This window comes from Siniperca chuatsi, linkage group LG23 (assembly GCF_020085105.1).
Source record: "Siniperca chuatsi isolate FFG_IHB_CAS linkage group LG23, ASM2008510v1, whole genome shotgun sequence".
NCBI lineage: Eukaryota > Metazoa > Chordata > Actinopteri > Centrarchiformes > Sinipercidae > Siniperca > Siniperca chuatsi.
In genome coordinates, this window is record NC_058064.1 from 14,353,798 (window position 1) to 14,372,500 (window position 18,703).

Below are 18,703 nucleotides of genomic sequence, written 5' to 3' on the forward strand. Positions count from 1 at the left end.
TACAAATGGTACAAAAGAAAAATATCGAGATTCTAGCTTTGTCATCTGCTTTTAAAAAAAATATCCATTGACAAATGAATAGTCGACTCTGAACATTTGACCTAATATTCCACATCTGAGTTTCACAATATTGTGATGCTTCAGACACTGTATGTTGATAGATATTTGTATATAAGATTATATGAATGCCAAAATGAATGTCATTTTAATAGTAAAAAAACCCCAACTCAGGTAATACGTTTTTACCGCAGATACTTCAACCTGTCATTAAAGGAAAAGCACAGGTGTAATTAATAACATTAATGGCTTACTAGGACTCTTAAATGGAACAAAGCTATTATTAACATTATTAGTTCCACCTGTGCTTTTCCTGCTATGACAACTCAAAATAAATGCAGTGAAAAGGCCTATTAGCTCATTTATTTGACTCAGGGGTCCAAATCAGAGATAACACTTGCACCATAGGCAGGTAAATAGGAAGGCATTGCAAATAAAACTGTTAAATATATTATTTTATTTCAGGCTACCACATGACATAGTTCATTTTATTCAAACAGCAGCATTTTTTATTGTACACTGCACTGTACATGACAAAAACTATAAACCGTTTCATTATGACAGAAAACAATGTTTCAATGCTACAATGGGAGGCAAAGTCTCAGTACAGCAAATAAGGCAATCAGACCTCTTTTTGAGGCCTGTTTTACTGTCTGCAGATACACACATCCCTTTCACTGCATTCTTGTTATATTTACAAAATAAATCATAAATCAGCTGAACAGATTATTGTGTTTGTGGTCAAAATATTTAATACTGGCCAAGACAGTTTTTTCTTGAAAGAAATGTGTCTTAATGGCAGGATTTGTATGAAACCTTTTGTGCTCTGTAACACTGATCTGAAAAAAACTAAATCAGCTAGGTGAGCTATCATGTTGTGTTGGTTTTTAGCAGTAGGATAAATGATTACAATAAATACATAACACATGAAATTACAATATTTTCAAATGATGGTTGCTTACAGTAGAAGTAAGGCTCCTTTTAGTTCATTGCCTGCTTAAAATGCGCCATTGTGCATGATTTATGATTTATTACTATGTGAGAACATTCCCTAGTCCAACGCTGGTGATTCATCCACCCCATGGTTAAAAAAGCTACCGTATTATGTATTTGTTATGTGCTGAAGGTATAAGGTGTGGTCAAAATAAGAGGAAATATGAGCTCAGGCACTTAAACATTATGGCACTTGGTGAATACTGATGCAGGTGTTTCTTCAACTGCAAATCCCAAAATGGTCAAGGGGGATTTGGCTGATTTCAATAAGGCACTGGTACACAATAAAAGGACATGACAATGACATTAACCAAATCTAAATGTCTTTTAAATTAACATATCATATATACTAAACATCCAAAATATTAGGAATATGTCTGGTATTGAGCGACCTTTTGCACAACCAACATTTCAGTTGTCTCAAAGATTAAAAATGTTAGAACTTCTCTTGTTCACAGGCAAAATTAATATTTAGCATCAGTGCATGCATGACTGCAGCAGTAATTTCTGGGTATCTTTATTATGCGTATGCCCATTTTAAATACTATGCAAATTTGCTTAGCCTACTCAATATTTAACTTTTTTAACACAGTACTTGTGTCTGTAGAGTAAAAGCTGTCATCCAGGACCCAATCCATAGTAATTGGGTGCTCTAAATTCAAATCGATTTAAACAAATGTCTTGACACATCTTTTGTGTAAGATCAAAACGTTTGTTAACCCCCCCCCCCCCGAAAAAAAAATTAATTTATGTTTTGTTCCAGTAGAAGGTCACATGGTCTCAGTGCAACCTCTGCAGATCACAGCAGTGTGCATCCATAGAAGCTGCACAATAAGCTATTTACAGTACATTGATATGCATGATAGTATCAGTAAATATTTATGTACACCTGGTTTTCAATGGCATACATTAATATTTTAATACATGTCCCTGTTCATGACCATGTACTATCTTCTCAGTACATGTCCCTGTATATCTCTTGCAGGAGCGGGTGCAGCGAAGTGTCCTCTGTTGTCTTGATTTCGTGGACCAACAGAGCATGCTCGGTGACCAGCTCCCGGAGGTCGGCCAGTTTCTGCAGCAGTCTGGGGAAGAGGAAGTTGTCGTCAGGGTGGTTGGCCAGCAGGTGGAGCCGTAGTGCCTGAACGATGCTTTCCTGTAGCTGCTCCACTGGAGGCACTTCCACCAGGCCTGGGCGATCTGGAGGGGAATGGATCAGATAGAGGGAGAAAGAAGGAGGATTCAGTTTTTAATTCAAATTTTCACTCAGTAAATATTTATGTACACCCAATATAATTAAATATCATTTTCCACACAATGTCAGTTACCTCCGCAGCAGATAATGGTAGCCACAAAAAGGGCCAGGTCACTGTCGTCCAGCTCCAGGGAGTTGAAGCGTGTGGCAAACTGGAATTTGGGCTCCATCATATCACTAAATGGCCGGCGGAGGCTCTTGAGGAACTCTCGGGTGATGAAGCCTCCACCACGGGCCACCAGGAGGCCGTCTTTGTTCATGCAGGAGGCCAGGAGGGTGAAGAGGGCTTCGTAAACGCCGTACTTCAAGAGAGTCACCTAAACGGGCAGGTAAGAAGGCCACAAAATGACTCAGATGTGTGTTTTTTCTGTCTCTAACTCCTTCACATAAAATTCAAACAGAAACACGTCCTCTTTAATTCAATCTAAGTAAAATCTTTCTTCTCCACTTCTCACATTGACTGGCAGGAAGGGAAATGACAGATACAGCGTCCCTACACCCACCTGATCATTCAGATCCAGGCTCTGGAAACCCGGCACCGCCTTGGCGAACTCCGTCAGCTCTGTGACCGTCTCCACCGAGGTACTCTGGCAGCAGTGGAAGAGCCTGGCTTCAGCCTCCCTCTGCTGGAGGTCCCCACACCCCACAGCCGGAACCCCCTCCCCAGCTTGAAGGCCGCTCTCGGGTTCCGGATGGTCACCGTTTACCATATGGGCCGCTAACGTCCTCTCTGCCAGCTGGAACGTCTCCATGTCGTGAATGATGAAAGGCTGCAGGGAAAAGACAGAGGACAGGATGTTGGTTAGTGAGGATACAGAATAAACAATATGCTCAAACTTCTGCCCTTCTTTTTATCCTTTACCGGCTTGCTGGTCTTTCCGGTGAGTATGAGCCGAGCTTTCGCCTTGTTCATGTTAAAGTTCTTCATGTAGGCTTCGTGGATCTGCCTGACCAGAAACTTGTGGTCGGCCAGCATGGGGCTTGCCACCTCTTTCTCCACCATCTTGCTTTCTGCCTTTAGCTTTAGCTTCTCCGCCTGAGGCATCCGACCAAACCGGATGGCTGGTGCATAAAAACATTAATCATTAGCAACAGCTTGAAGACTTTTAAAATGATAGGTGTCTTACTTTACAATGAAACTACATACAGACATATCCTCCTACAGCAAACATGCATGTGTGCATACACACAAACATTCACCACAGATCTGGTACGTTGTGTTCTCTTTCCTCTCTTCTGAGGACAACATGTCGTCTTCCTCTCAGGTTTCTGACACTGTTCTGCCTGCAGTGGGAGGCCATTGTAACAAACCCAATGACCCTTCAGCAGTCAGTGCAGTTGACAGGCCAGATGTGGAGCTATATGGGCCTGTGTTTTCTCAATGTCAAGCAGGCTGTGGCAGGACAGTGTTCTATAAAAAACCCAGTCAATGTAAAACATATTGAACTGGAGCCAAATCACAGAAAGACACGTCCTGCTGTTGTAAAGAACACTATACTATGGTATGAGTTTTATGTAACTGCATTACTTACTTTGCTTACTTGCAAGTTCTTTCATTGCTATATAAGTGTTTCAATGGACATTATGATTTCAGTAATTGATTGGTACACTTTAAAGCAAGAATGTTTTGAAAGATAATGTAACACATGTTTTACTCTATTAAAAATTAATTAAAAGTTGAATTCATAAACCAATAAAACGCACTCTTGCTTAAATTAATACACTCAGCGGTTTTGCTGCTACAGCCTAACTTGGTCTGGTACAACCATAGACTGTATATAAAGATGGACGACGTGTCTCCACTTCCTCCCACTGTACAAAAATGAAGCCAAAACATCCTGGATACGGGAGCTGCCATCTTGCACTTTCGACGTCATGTGGAGCCAGAGTCTGCGCAGTAGTGATCGTGGTTGGAGCCGCGGCATCGAGGTCTCGCCCATACACGTACGTATGGGGCTTATCAGAAAAATGACAGAAACCATCTGTGGGAAAAATGTATTTGACGTGTACTTTGAGTTTTTAGTTTGGCTCATGTCCCATCCGCCAAAATGGAGGTGGCGGGGTTTCTGACCTACACTGCAGTCAGCCACCAGGGGGCGATATGTTTTGGCTTCACTTTTGGGGCGCTGGTATGTCGTCCATCTTTATATACAGTCTATGGGTACGACCAGTAGCTTATGGTTGCTAATGTTAGCTAACGTTAGCCAACTTTAGCTAGATAATGCTGTGTAACTGACGTTAGCGAACCCGACTACTGATTTTATGACTCTTCTCTGCTTGTACTATACACTATGTTTACATTTACCATTATCATCTGCTGGACAATTATCCTGTAATTCAGGACTTGTGTCTGTTATTTAGCAAAGTTACATAGTTTAGCTTAAACAATTTTGGAGGTTTCAGGCCTTACCATTATGGGACATGCCCACAGAGAGGCACTTGTGGAATCGGCAGTACTGGCACTTGTTGCGGTTCTTCTTTTGGATTTTGCAGTTGCGTTCACACTTATCATACTCCAGCTTTAGCCTGATAGTCCTCCTGAAGAAACCCTGGTTGGGAACAGAATGACACATACTGTGGCCATCAACTTCATTTGAAGATCATATGTGAACATTCTGATTTGAGTACACAAAAATACTCTCCTAGTACTTCAGCCCATATTGAAATCAGTTAGCCCTCCTGATGCCTTTATGTTCTGCACACTCCCCTTGCCTTCCCGGTCAAAAATGACCTACCCTTGCCACACATCGCTGATGAATTTTAAACCAGAAAACTATTTTGCATGAAGAAACACCTGCCATTCAACAAGTTGGAGAATAACTGCTTTCCTACTTCACAGTGCAAAGAAATCTTATTTATTCATTCTACACCGCTAGTTTTTATCTGAGCCTGGTCAAGCCTACATCACTGAAATTTCAGTGAGGACATTCCTCATCCCTCACTGTGAAGAACGAAATATGTTTTTTCCGGCAATATATCTGGAGCCACATGGTCACGCAATACAGAAGCTCTTGTCTGCCTTTATGTTGAAAACGCATTGTTATTAAAGGTTATTATGTGTCACACATCACTTTTTGTGTTATTTCTAACCCAAAAAAATCTAGTTTTGTGGGGAGAACTAGGTGTAATCTTCATGAAAACGCTTCAGTGAAAAATGTGAAGGTCCAGGCATATAGTTTAGTGACATGTGATAGTCATCAAAAATACTTTACAAAACAATAGAACTGCACAAGGAGGAAAAAAACAGATGTGTGTCTTTGCATGTCTGTGTATGTCAGACACAACCAGAGGCCAGTACTTTGCTGTGATATATAGCTGTGAGAGGTGAGTAACAAAACTAAAGATGTGAGCAAAGATGTGTATTGCTCTGATTAACCTTTCCATTACTGAAGGCTTTCTCTAACTGTACTGACTGTCCGGTGGCTCTAAACGTCCCATACGCATGTCATACCGCCATCACCGCAGACTTAAGCCCTCGCACCACAGCATCACAGCACATTCCATTCACATTCCCACTATTGAGCGCTCCTCTCTTAAAGCGAGGTGTTGAAAATGATATGACAGAGCCTGACCAGCATGGAAACCGTCAACTGTGACTGCTAACATATCACAAGCCAGATTTTTCCATGATGGCGCAGTATCATCAGTCAGAGAATTTAGGAACAAGGAGTGCAGTCAAAATACACCTCGCACGTGTGCAGGTTCCAACAGTTCAGTGTCATCACGTCCCTGATTTAGAACAGCAGCCGTCTGACACAAGGGCAGACAAAGATGAGCATTATTTGTGTTAATTATGATGAATGAGATGTGGGTCAGAAACCAGAGCCCTGCAGGGAGATGGCCAGTTTTGCTGCACTCATACACACACAGATGTGCATTGTGCAACTGACAGGAGATTCTGCAAAACTTGGACAGAGCAATGAAAATCGTGAAATGCCTGTCTCCATCTCCTTTGTCTCCAATAGATTAGAGTGAAATTGAAGGCACAGTGCCACACCAGATTCTCTCCAGCAGGGGAAAAAGGAGTGAATATGGAGGAAACAGAAAGAGGAGAACACCAGTAGCAAGTGAAACAACTCTGTCTGGATTTCCTGATCATTATGTAGCTGTTGTTGCATAAAACAAACACAATTTCACGATGGAGCTGTGGCTGATGGGAGAAAACTTTAAAGTGGGTGAGGTCAGAAGTTTAAAAAGTCATGCAGAAATAGCAACAAAAGCTCAGATTAGCAGCAACAACCTGCCGTCGGTTTAGAGAGGTATGAGACTACGACAAGCTCACGTGACTTGACAAACAATGCAGTCATGATCCTTAATGGTTTTAACACACACATAACTGATCACTGAGCTCAGTGGTCCCAGCTACAAAATGTTCTCAGTGTCGCTGTTTTCTAATGACATTTTTGTGCTCTCTAAAATCTTAAGAATCTCAGGAATTTCAGCACAGAAATGTAGAGCTGTAGAGCTTGACTAATTCAAGCCTGAATGATTTACCTTTATGATGATGAGACCTTTATATATATATATAAATCTATATATGCAATCCAAATTTCTCTTATCATTAAATGCCAAAGATGACTCCTTAAGAAGGTAATCTTTAGTATCAAACACAGCAGGTCTCTGTGTCAGCAGCAGCTCCATGTGTGTACAAGTGTGTGCGTGTGTGTGTGTGTGTTAACGTCACTCAGTTGGGCTCTGTGCCAAGCAGGGGAGAGGTGACAAGTCAACCAAGGTCACCACGTCCCCCACCTCACATGACATGGCTGCATGTCTCAGGAACTTTCCACTGGCCTTTAGTCAGGCGCCTCGGCATGCCAAGCTTTGTATGTGTTTGGGTGTGCGTGCATGTGTTTGTGCAGGCATGTATGTGCGTATGTACACATGAGTGTGTGTGTTTGTGTTTGTGTGGTGTTTTTCACCTCTGATACACTTGCATCAGAGACAACATTTACCTTTGCAGCACACGTTAACATTGTATCTGTTTTTATGTTTATATTTATATCATTGTATGGCCTTTATGTCCTTTCTCACTTTGTTCAACTGCACGGTATGTCAGTACATGCATGCAATATGTATTGGCTGCACTATGCCCGTTTTAGTCGCACATCTCTCACCTTGCAGCCCTCGCACGCATGCACCCCGTAGTGGAAGCCCGAAGCCTTGTCTGAGCACACCCGGCAGTCCAGGTTGAGGGGGGTGACGCTCTCCTCTGGGCCTGGAGCTGCTCCACACACCACCGACGACGGACTGGAGGCTGGGGTCAAGGTGTCTATAGCAGACAACAGAGCAGAAAGGACACAACAGCGAGTGATTTCACTTGACTACACTTTGAATGAATTCAATCCAAATTGAGACGTCCAGTTTTTGGAAAAATGCTACACCTACCCTTAAATTAAATATTTACAGTACAATTATTTTCAAAGGAGAGCAGGCAGCATAAGCCCTTAGTTGGCAAACTGACAACACTTTAAGGAATTGTTTGACAATAACTTGACATTTTGGGCAATGCGCTTATTCGCTTTCTTGCCAAGAGTTAGATGAGGAGATCGATACCACTCATTCAGTAAGTCTCATGACTCGTGAAGTTACAGCCAGCAGCCAGATAGCTTAGCTTAGCATTAGCTAACCATTGTTAGCTAACGTTTGTTTTGTACAGATTTAACAAACGAGATATAACGTGTTAATTAGTGAGCTTTAGAGGTGGACAGAGCCAGGCTAGATTTTTACAGTGTTTAAGCTAAGCTAACCGGTTGTAGGGTTAGCTTCATATTTACAGTAGCGCACAGATACAGGAGTGGCCTCGATCGTCTCATCTAACTCACTCAAGAAAGCGAATAAACGAATTTCCCAACATGTCGAACTTTTCCCTTCAGGATACTGGCTCTTCTGTATTTTAGCTATCAGAATGATAAACCTTCACTGTTTTTCACAAGTCTCCAATTGTACAGGCTTTCTTAAAAGTTAAGTTTTGTACAATTTTACTAAAAATTCAGTTTTATCCAAGCTTACTGTATATATGGTATATATAAAAACATATATGTAAAATTGAATATGTAGAGTAGGGAGAGGAGTAAAGGATTTTGTACAGGTTGGCATAAAGATTTGGCCACCTTGATTATTTTTGACTTCAGTGTTGAATGACAAATGACGAATGTTGAACTAGCCATTCAGAAGTACAAATAAAAAACTTGCTAGCTACTTGCTTTACGTTATAAACATCCATAAAACAAAGAAAACATATTGAACAACCAGTTACAACAAAGGGAACAAGCTCCTGTTTCTATTGTTGCATGCAGCATTATAATGTGGATTTAAAACCAATCAGAACAACCTTGATATTGGACTCCTAACAAACAAATGAACCACCACACTGATGGCAAAAACAAGATATCTGTTATAGATCAGGATACATTCATCATTTCCTTTCCTTATTTCACATCGTACACTGAGGATTCCTGTCAAACAGGCCACTGCCTTTGTCTGCTTGAGTATATGGAGTAAGTGTCTCCTGCGGACTTAAAGACTTTTAGTTGATGGGTCTCCAGAAAATTACAGACGCCGTGGGTCATTTGTTCAAGTGCTGCTCAGGAATTTGGAAACAACATCATGGAGGAGACACAGAGAGAAAGGAACTGAGTTGTCTCAAATCTTCTGTTATCAGACACACAGTGTTTTACATCGGCCTCTTTAGTGTATTTACATGTGGCACAATGGAGCCAAAAGGTCAGAAGGTCAATGATCCACATTACCTGACAGCAGCAGTTCATGAATGAGATCAAAATAAACCCTGACATGTTCAGTACAATTTTAAAAGCAGCTAGGGACCTTCTGGTTGTTAATGTATTAATTTATGTATATGTTATTTTTTGTACATCATGTACCCTGTGACAATTCGACTACTCACCCAGCGCAATGGAGCTCTCCGACCCCGAGCCAGTGCTCTGGTAAACTGGGAAATCAAATCCCAGTGTGTTGTCTCCTATAGACTGGGAGATGTCACGCAGATCCTCCATCAGGTCTCCACACAGCGGACTGTCCAGCAGGGAATCCCCCAGTGGGGATGGGGGGCTAAAGAGATCTCCTGCCATGGTGGAGATCAAACCAAATCTGGAAGGAACAACCCCTCACTCACCAGACTGCGATGAGAGGGGAGAGAGACTTAGGACGAGGACAATGGGTGATAATGAGACTGGAAATCCGCCCTTTTCAAACCAACATATGTGCTTACATTTCTCCAAACCTCCACGAGTTAGATCAGACAGAACTCTGGCTAAAGGCTTATTAGTCGTTATCATGTTGGCAAAAGCAATGCCTACACTAAGCCGGCTAAAAATGAAAGTTTTTCTCACCTGAAAACCGAACTTTTTGAAAATGGTCTCCGGCGTGAATGAATCTGAAAATGCCAGCCTCACATTTTAGTGTGGACAAGGAAAAGCATGCTTTTGGAAAATGATGCCATGTGGCACAAAAGTCACTGCTGGTGACCACTGGTGTTTAATGGGGCCATCAATCAACAGAGGAAGAGCCAGGTTGGCAGGCAAAATGGCTGCAACTTACTACTCTATTAATATACTATTACTATATTAACTACATTTCTACAGAAGCAACATCCCCAAGAAAACATGCTAGCTGTATGGACACACAGCTTTAAGTCACTTTTTTGTCTACATCTCTGGCTGTCTGTCCTCTCAGAGTGGATCTTAAAGTATATGTGTGGGAGGGAGTTTAGTGCAGTTCCCAGCTGCTCACAGCGGGGTAAAGGACATCTGTTTGAGCCATCACACAACATCACAGCACCATGGCCATATTCTAATGCTCCCTCCAACTTCCAGTAATTCATGGCAGCAGATGTTACTGTTGTTGTTCTATAGGCTGTAGACTGATTGGCTTGTCAGTTGACAACTTTACAGAGCATGCAGTCTGTAAAACCTTGATGTGTTAGCAATGATGTGATCATGAACACATGATAAATGTAGGATAAAGGCAGAAAAACAGGAGTCCTCCTTTGTAAAAGATGTGAATCCTCTATGTCCAAACCTCCTAAACCTTTGCTCTTACATTATTACAATAACATTTACTCTCTGTTATAATGCTAACAAAGTTATTACACCCTCTAGGCAGGAATCACTAACACATGTCTGATCTAATGCGCAGAGAGATTTTGGCTGTCGGGCCATGTCAGAGTTCATGGGAGCTCAATGTAAATTCTCAGTTTATACAGCTGCATACATCTGTAAAGCGAGCATGGAGGAAACATTAGCTAATATGAGATTGTGCAACTTTCAGTTTCTCTGTTGAGGATCCTGACTTTAAGTGTGCTAGTTGAACTAATAGCTGAATGTGACAATTAGGTTAAACGCTGTCTTTATCTCTCTGGGTACGTGCACTCTGTCAGCTCCAGAGGCCAGACGGTGAGGACGTGTTTGATCAAAGCATGCTTGTTCTGGTTTATCTAGTTGGGTTGCAGCATTTCAGGGGACAGGTCCTGACAGTATGCCAAAATCTGGGGTGTGGGGGGGGGGGGATCTGTGAGAGTGTGTAAAAAGACGTAGGCTTGTTCCTACAGTATATTATGCACTGTAACATATAGAGTGCACTGTAGAGACCATACAGACTGTGATAGTTGTTGACTAACAGTTGTCTAACTGGTCTGTGGAGCGGCTTTGACGCACATCTGCCCTCCGACAAACTCATGCCCCTGGCAGTCGACAAAAGATTTCTCAATCAAAGGGTAGATTGGGCAAATGTGTTTTTTTCTGCAACACAATGAATAGCCTTTGGACCTCAGTGCATTGAGTTCACCCAAAAAGTAACCCATCTTTTCCCTTCCATCTCTGGCCATGGATGTCTTTTCGACATTTCAACATTGGTTGTATCCAACACAAGCCGAACCATTTCCAGACCTGGTTTTACAGCTGAGTTCTGAGTTTTGTGCACTCTGGCATGACTGAAAGTAGAGTTGCAATGATTAGTCCGTTTATCAATTACTTGGGTTTTTCTTTTTTTTTAAAAGAGAATTAATCTGCAGCTATTTTTATACTAGTTTTTGTAATTTTTCAAGCAAAATGCCAAAAATGTCATGCTTCCCAGTTCTCAAATGTGAGAATTTAGTGGCTTTCTTGGTCTTACATTACAGTAAAACTGAATATTTTGGGGTTTTGGACTGTTGGTCGTACAAAATAAGACATTTGATGACAGGATTTTGTGATGTTTTCTGATGTTTCACAGACCAAACAATCAATGGATTAATCTATAAAATAACTGGCAGATTGAACGCAAATGAAAATAATCATTAGTTGCAGCCCTAACTGAAAGTTCTGTTGCCACTGACTCCCCTTCTTTAATGTAAAAGATTTAACAGCTGATTTAGTTGACAGCTTTCTGAACCCACCTGGTCTGTAACTTGAACCTATTTCATTCATATAATATAGCCTTGCTGGGTCTCTGTGTTGATATGTATATGTAGGTCGACAACTACCTCTTAACTGGGTTGATATGACTTTATTTCCCCTTTCATAGATGACCGTGGCCCAGCCCATGTCTCACCTCAGAGGACATTGTGTTTTAAATCCCAGAGGAACTATAATCCCAGACAGAGGGGCTCTATCTTTAGGTCACAGGAGAAGAGGAAACAGGAGCTGCACAGAGAGGCGTCAGCTGCACTCAACAGAGCATGTTAACAGATGACAGCAAGGACACAACAGACCCACAATCAAGAGAAAAAAAGGTTCTTCCAAGGTAAAGAAAAGCCTAGTCCAGTCCCCAGACCCAGTCCCCTCTGCTGGATGAGGATCTCGATCTCTCTGTAAAAAGGGCATCCATGAGCCACACAGACCAAAAATCAGGTACAGAGCAAATCCCAAAACCAGCTTGATTAAAACAACAGAATGTCATGTTTATCCGTCACTGTCTCTTGGTACTGCTGCTGCACAGACAAGGAAATGGAAACCTATAGGGGAATTTGAAAGGGGAATTCATGACCAACACATAAATATTTTTCTCGCATCAGAATGAAGTTTTCCTTGAAACCATGTGGGTGTCTGCGGTTTATTACAAAAACAGGTTAAGGCTCGACTAGTCAGGAAGTGGGGCTCACTTGCAACATAAAACAAGATACTGAGAACAATCGCCTGCGTTCAGATGTATGCAGGGAGAGGAGCAAGAAGTCAGCAGCTCTCTGACAGTATGGTCTTTTAAGAGAGCCCAGGTCACTCATGCTTTCTTGAAGAAGAGATCAACATTACTTTTTTGCCATAAAGCTTGTTAGCAAGGTTTATAATCACAATTACATAACAGCACAATTTTGAATTAAAGCGTTTTAATTACCGTAGATACTGTAATGCGAAGCATTTCCAGATGCCGGGATGGGACGGCTGTCTGTAAGCAGAGGAAGGAGGTGTTTTGGTCCCGGCACGCTCCGACACACTGTTCCGGCTCTGTTCTCCTGAAAAACTTGATGCGTCGCCTCCCTGCGTGCTGTCAAAGCTCCGTTTATCCCCTGCAGGAAGTAACGTAGCGTCGCACGGCGACGTGGCGCACACACCCCTGACACACCTATGCTTTCAACCAATTGACATGCGGGGATCTGAAAGAGGGACCGCCCCGGTTGTTGTTGTTTTTTTGGTTGTTGTTGTTGTTGTTGGCAGGACACGATCACTTCCCGGTGGCTCGAGACGTCACGGCTCGGTCTGGATGTGTAACAGGGATTGTGTGCGTGTGTGTGTGTGTGTGTGTGACGTGCTCTCATCCCCGTCGTCTCTTTAACGACCCAATAATAAAAAGGCAGGGATATCAGTAAACACAACACTCTGGCTTAATTGGCTCTGTAAAATCAATGTCAGCTGATCGCCTAAATCATTTACAATGGAGCCATTATAAATCACTGTGTAATAAACCTCAACAACACGATATATTATAGGATAATTACATAAATGCTCAATAAAACGACCGTTTGTCACAATTAAATGCCAAACAACACGCAGAGGTTTGAATATTACATTATATATAATAGTAACCTAGTTATTAACAGTGTGTATTTTTTTGATGTTTTGAACACATGCAGTGGTGGAATGTAACGACATTCACTCAAGTACTGTACTTAAATTTGGGATAATCAATGTTATGCTATACTTGTACTTCACAACATTTCAGAGGGAAATGTACTTTTTACTCTACTACTACGCTACAATACATTTATTTAGCACTTATAGATTAAATTACCTTACAGTATATATAACAGTAGCTCCATCTCAACCGCCTACAACAGTAAAATGCTACTTACATTAATGCATCAGTAATAATAATCTAATAATTTTATATATAATAGTGTAACACTCACAGGAGCCATTTTTCTTAATTATGAGTACTTTTACTTATATTATTTTAAGTAAATATTTCTAATAATACTTAAGTGACATTTTCAGTGCAGGGCTTTTACTTGTAAGGGAGTATTTTTATACTGCAGTGTTGCTCCTTTTACTTAAGTAAAGGATCTGAATACTTCCTCCACCACTGCTTATACTGTATGTCATATACAGTATGTTATGTATTAATAACAATGAAACTGGTATACTGATGTAATAGCTTCTTGTGCTCATATTTTACTACATATTACTCTACTGGAGGTGTTTTCATATGGAAAAGTCAAATGAAGACGCACACTTTAATACATGTGTTACATATTAGTGTAATTGAAAGGTAGGTTACTGTGTTGTTCAGCTATAATGAGTCAATATAATTGATCTCTTAGGGATCAGCAGTAAATAAGACAATATCACCTGTACATTAATAGGGACATGTTCTGCACAATGCAATAGCCTACTAGCCATATGTTATCCTATTAGAGGACTAATTTGTAGACTGAGGTACGAATTATGAAGTGCATATTCCTGACAGTCCTTTGCAGCTAGATTTTGCAGTCCAAATCTTCTCTTCTTTACATCTATTTCTTTATTTGTATAGTTTACCAAAGGAAATATGGGATTATGGTTATTTGCCTGTAGTTATCTCTGCAATATTAGTTTATAAACTTAATGAACATTTGTTTATATTAAATGGCAAGTTTTAAATGTGACCAAATGATTCTGTACTAATTTACAACACTTTTTGTAGTGTAGTAAATTAGCCACTGGTTGAATATGTGCTTTTATTGACTGGACCCAGTACATCTTACAGTTATTAAACAAGGAACCTCAGGGAACACAGCTTTCTGCTAGAGCAAAATGATCTTTTTAACTGTACCATACATGTTTATCCATATGTTTCCTGTGGTATAAGCAGAACGCACTCCTCCCCTTTGAAAACAGTAGTTGGTTCAGACTCCTGTTGCGTTTTCTTTGCTTCATAGTTTTTATAAATCCATAGCCTTCTGTAAAATAAATCTTGCCAATGTGCACTGAAGTGTAGACTGCCATCCTCCCAAGTTAAGTACATGTAATATCTGGCGCCATCTACTGTGTATGGCTGCACAGCAATGTGTCAATGTGTCTCCGTCCTGAGGTGAGAGACTGTCTGGGGGTATTTGGCCACTATCTTTTCCTGTTGACTTCCACAGAGAAGCTAGACAACAAAACCCTCCTGAGGATGCTCAGTGTGTTTTCACACAGACAAGTGGGAGGGTGATAATTTATGATTTTCTGGTACCTCAGCACCTGCTCTCTTGTTCCATCTGTGAGGGAAACACACATGCTCATGTTTTCTGAATTACAGACAGTCTGAAGCTCAATTAAGTACAGACTGTGTGAACCACAGCTTTGATGAAGTTTGGGATGCTACTTGAAAACTTAGCTCAAAGCCTATGACTACAATCTGAAGTGTGTTCCGAAATGTTGAACATCTGTCAGACACAATTTTGCTCAAATCAAATGGTATGACTTTTTTTGTAGCTTCAAATTGTTGTCTAGAATTTTCTTTTCCTTTGATCTGGTACACCATCAACATCTTGCATGGAAAAATCCCTTTGTTTTAAAGTACAAACAACTTTAGAACATTTTTCTAAACAGATAGATACAGTACGTCTGCATGTTAAAGCCTAAGCTACAGAGGCTTTCAGGATTCATATTTTGAAATATAATGAGCTCCTTACAAGGATTACAGAAGTCTTTACTGCTGCACCTCATTACTCCGCAGACACTGAAAGGATCAGACTCCAGTCATTGTTTGTTCTTATATTATTTCTTATCTGTCTTTATTTATTTATTAATGAAACAGTACAAAGTTAAAACACTAATGATGCTAAATATTCCATTTCTAAAGCCAACTGCACTTTCCATGCTATCTATACAGTATCTGTAACATCATTAATGTTGCTATGAAATGCATATTGTGATTCGGCACCACTCACCCATTCAGTGAAACCTTTGAAATCAAGTGCCAGCTCTTTGTTGCTGAGTTAATGAGTCTGTCCTAAGTAGAAAGGTGACAGAGGCATGTGTGCTCCTGTGATGTATTGCTGCCCTCCAGGGAAGGCAGTAGGTTGTATAGTTAGCTCCTGATGGGGTAAAATCACAACCCTGAAACCACACAACCTACTACCTCACCCTGTACGAACACCATGAGTCACCCAGGTGGGTATGAAGAGGAGCTGGATCTGAAGGTGTGTGCAGATCTGGTCGCTGTGTAAATGAAGACAGAACGAAGATGAAAGCGAATACAGCGAGGTTTGTGATGAGTTAAATTGTTACATTTCATAGTAAAAACCATTATTCGAATATTAGCTAATGGAGGCATGTTGTTACAGCATTTGCAATTATAATAAGCACATTTTAACTAACAGACTCCTAAACCTACACTTTAATAGCCAAAAAAATAAATAAATAAAAAAGTACAAACGTTTGGTTTAAAATTCCAAAAACTGTTTATACTTCAGAAAAATGCACCAATGAAGGTCAGGTCATCCAAATGGATAGCCTACACGCTGAATGTACAAGATATAAGGAACATCTTCCCCATAACTTGTTGCAGCTCCTATTTGTACAGCTACATCTTAATTGTCTGAAAACTTTAAGATCATCTCTAACATCCTTTCCTTTATATCACCTCCTTTCTGACTAACTGGTCTAACTTTAATGAAGGAGATCAACAAGCGGTATATTGGTTGTTGATAAACTTTAAAGTAAAAATAAAGAAATTTAAAAAACGATTTGCAGTGGTGAAGTTGTATTTTCCGTTGTGACGATGACGATGATGCCGCCATCACAGTCGCTTCAGGAAAGACAGTAAGTTGTATAGTCATCTGACAGCTTGGGAATGACCCTAAAACTATACAACCTACTACCTCACCCCAAAGGACAGTTCATCTCCTGCAGAGGTCTCTCATGTCACGCGGTTGATGGTCGAACTGTGGGAACACAAACTCAAAAAAACACTCAAAAAAAACACAAAAGGGCCCTCGGGAAAGTGCGTGCTCATAAAGTTTTTTTTTAATATAAGTGTCAAATTCTAACACAAGTTAATGTGATAAAAAATACTTACACCTACACTTTTTTGAGGACTGAAACATGAAATATATATCCGCTGATGAAGACTGTAATTTGCAGTTGAAAGCTCAGAAAAAAAGCTAGTAAGTGGGCCTTTGAGTTGAGATTACTTTGTCACACAAACGGTTCTCAGGGTCAAGAATAAACCTGCATGCTCATGTATTATTACTGGGTTATACAGTATATTTTGTGAGTAGATATTTCATTCATTTTAAACACACATGGGCCTCAGGGACTTTTAATAAGTTAATAATAAGTAACAATAATACATAACTAAAGAAAATAAAAGTGATTTTATTTTTTATTAAAATCATATTCACCTCATTCTCTTTTTAACACTATGGCCACATCAGCACAAATCTTCTGTGTGTGTCCCTGCTGGCATGGACATACAGATTCATTCAATTGCTGCAGTACATTTTAATTTAAACTTAACTTTCATTTTTGACAAATTTTTAATTGTTTTAAAAAACATTTAAAAACAAAAACTTAATTAATTGAATAATTTATATTCAAAACAATTTTCTAAATGACTTCAGCTAAATTAAAAACTTCTTGATTTTGCTAAGTAGGGTTCAATATATTTTTGATAAGATCCCTTTTTTAATTTAGTTTTTTTGTTTTCTGTATTTACAGGAAATCCAATTTGATCTGAGAATAGAGAAGAGTGAATTTAACTCTGTGTCATAAACTGAGATAATTGCCTTTATTGCTGCAAATCAAAGAATGCTGTCAAAATACTTCCTGGATGTCACTTATGCCTGACAGGTCACCTCCTCTCTGCAGTGACGCTTTCAGGTCTGTGCGGTCTGTCGGCTCGCCTCCTCTCAGGTTTCCTCTGCCTGATGGAGACAAGTGAGAGGAGAGAGTGAGCTGCTGCTGGGTGTCGAAAAGTCAGACTTTCACCTCCTGTCTCACACACGAGTGGCGCATAACGACGGAGCTCCACGGTGCATGTGAACCTGCACGGTAATACACGGCAAACATAGATCTATACCTGTTTGAGTGTTCGTGTGTAAACGCCTGCACAAACATGCAGGTGCTTGCATGCATGCACATGAACACAGAGTGAGAGTGTCTTCTGTCTTCATTATTTTTGAGGATCTTGTTTGGCAAATCTGCAGGGAAATCTTGTTGTTACCTGGTGGCTTACTAAAGTGAACTAACACACACACACACACACACACACACACACACACACACACAGTCAATAAACTACACTATTAACTTAAAACTAGTCAGTTAAATCCTCTAAAGATAACTTGTCGTGCTTCATCTGTAGCCCATTTGTGTGTGTCACAGGAAGTATTGGTGCAAATGAGCATAAATTTGTATGTCTGTGTGTGTTTGGCTGAAAGGTCAAGCAGACAGGTTGTGGTTGTTTCAGGGAGTTTCCTGAGTGAGACAGGAGAGGCTGTGGCTCTGCTGCGGTTTCCCCTCAAGCTGGAGAGTGACGGAGGAGACGCGAGGAAGCGAGGTGGGGTCCAACTTATAAAAGTGAGTCACTGCTTTAACTCTTCACACACGCGCACGCACACACCAGTTTGCGGCTGTTTTATTGCAGGTCGGTTATCCCATAAATGCCACACAAATCTCTACACGAGCTACTTAATGTCCAAGCCTGTAAGGTATACGACAGAGCGCTCTTCACTTACACTGCTAATGTGTGTACAGCAAGGTATCAGGTTTACACAGGACAAGCTCTCTCTTAAAGGGTCGATTCATGCAAACTACAGAAAACACGTTTCTCGTTTAGCTCTGATAGTATCTAGCCAAACAGAAAGTCATATCTATAATATATATTATATATAATATATTACATTACAGATATTATAAAATATCTGTCTCTTGAGATTTCTACCTAATACAATGGAGGTGAATTGAATTTCATTTTTGGTGCACACAGCATTGACAAATAACA

At 40.5% G+C, this 18,703-nt stretch overlaps 1 protein-coding gene across 2 annotated transcripts; it reads right to left on the bottom strand.

Annotated features, from left to right (window-relative positions):
• Positions 1–494: 494 nt before the first annotated feature.
• Positions 495–13,067, bottom strand: pparaa (peroxisome proliferator-activated receptor alpha a). Of its 2 annotated transcripts, XM_044185657.1 has the most exons (8): positions 12,632–12,770; positions 9,210–9,441; positions 7,420–7,574; positions 4,716–4,854; positions 3,168–3,367; positions 2,809–3,075; positions 2,379–2,622; positions 495–2,250 (listed from the first exon to the last, which is right to left on the bottom strand). In XM_044185657.1, exons 2-8 carry the CDS (start codon positions 9,391–9,393, stop codon positions 2,006–2,008), a joined length of 1,434 nt encoding a protein of 477 aa, XP_044041592.1. In that variant the 5' UTR covers positions 9,394–9,441; positions 12,632–12,770; the 3' UTR covers positions 495–2,005. The 2 variants fall into 2 exon arrangements, with proteins under 2 accessions (XP_044041592.1, XP_044041591.1); XM_044185656.1 differs by lacking the exon at positions 9,210–9,441 and having other exon boundaries at positions 12,632–13,067.
• Positions 13,068–18,703: the final 5,636 nt, after the last annotated feature.

Excerpts from the sequence above, each read along its gene's own strand:
- pparaa (XM_044185656.1), bottom strand. The coding sequence starts at position 13,052 with ATGAGAGCACGTCACACACACACACACACACACGCACACAATCCCTGT. Across the intron at positions 4,855-7,419 it reads ATGCGTGCGAGGGCTGCAAG|GGTTTCTTCAGGAGGACTAT; the intron begins GTGAGAGATGTG and ends GTTCCCAACCAG. Across the intron at positions 3,076-3,167 it reads CCGGAAAGACCAGCAAGCCG|CCTTTCATCATTCACGACAT; the intron begins GTAAAGGATAAA and ends TTTTCCCTGCAG.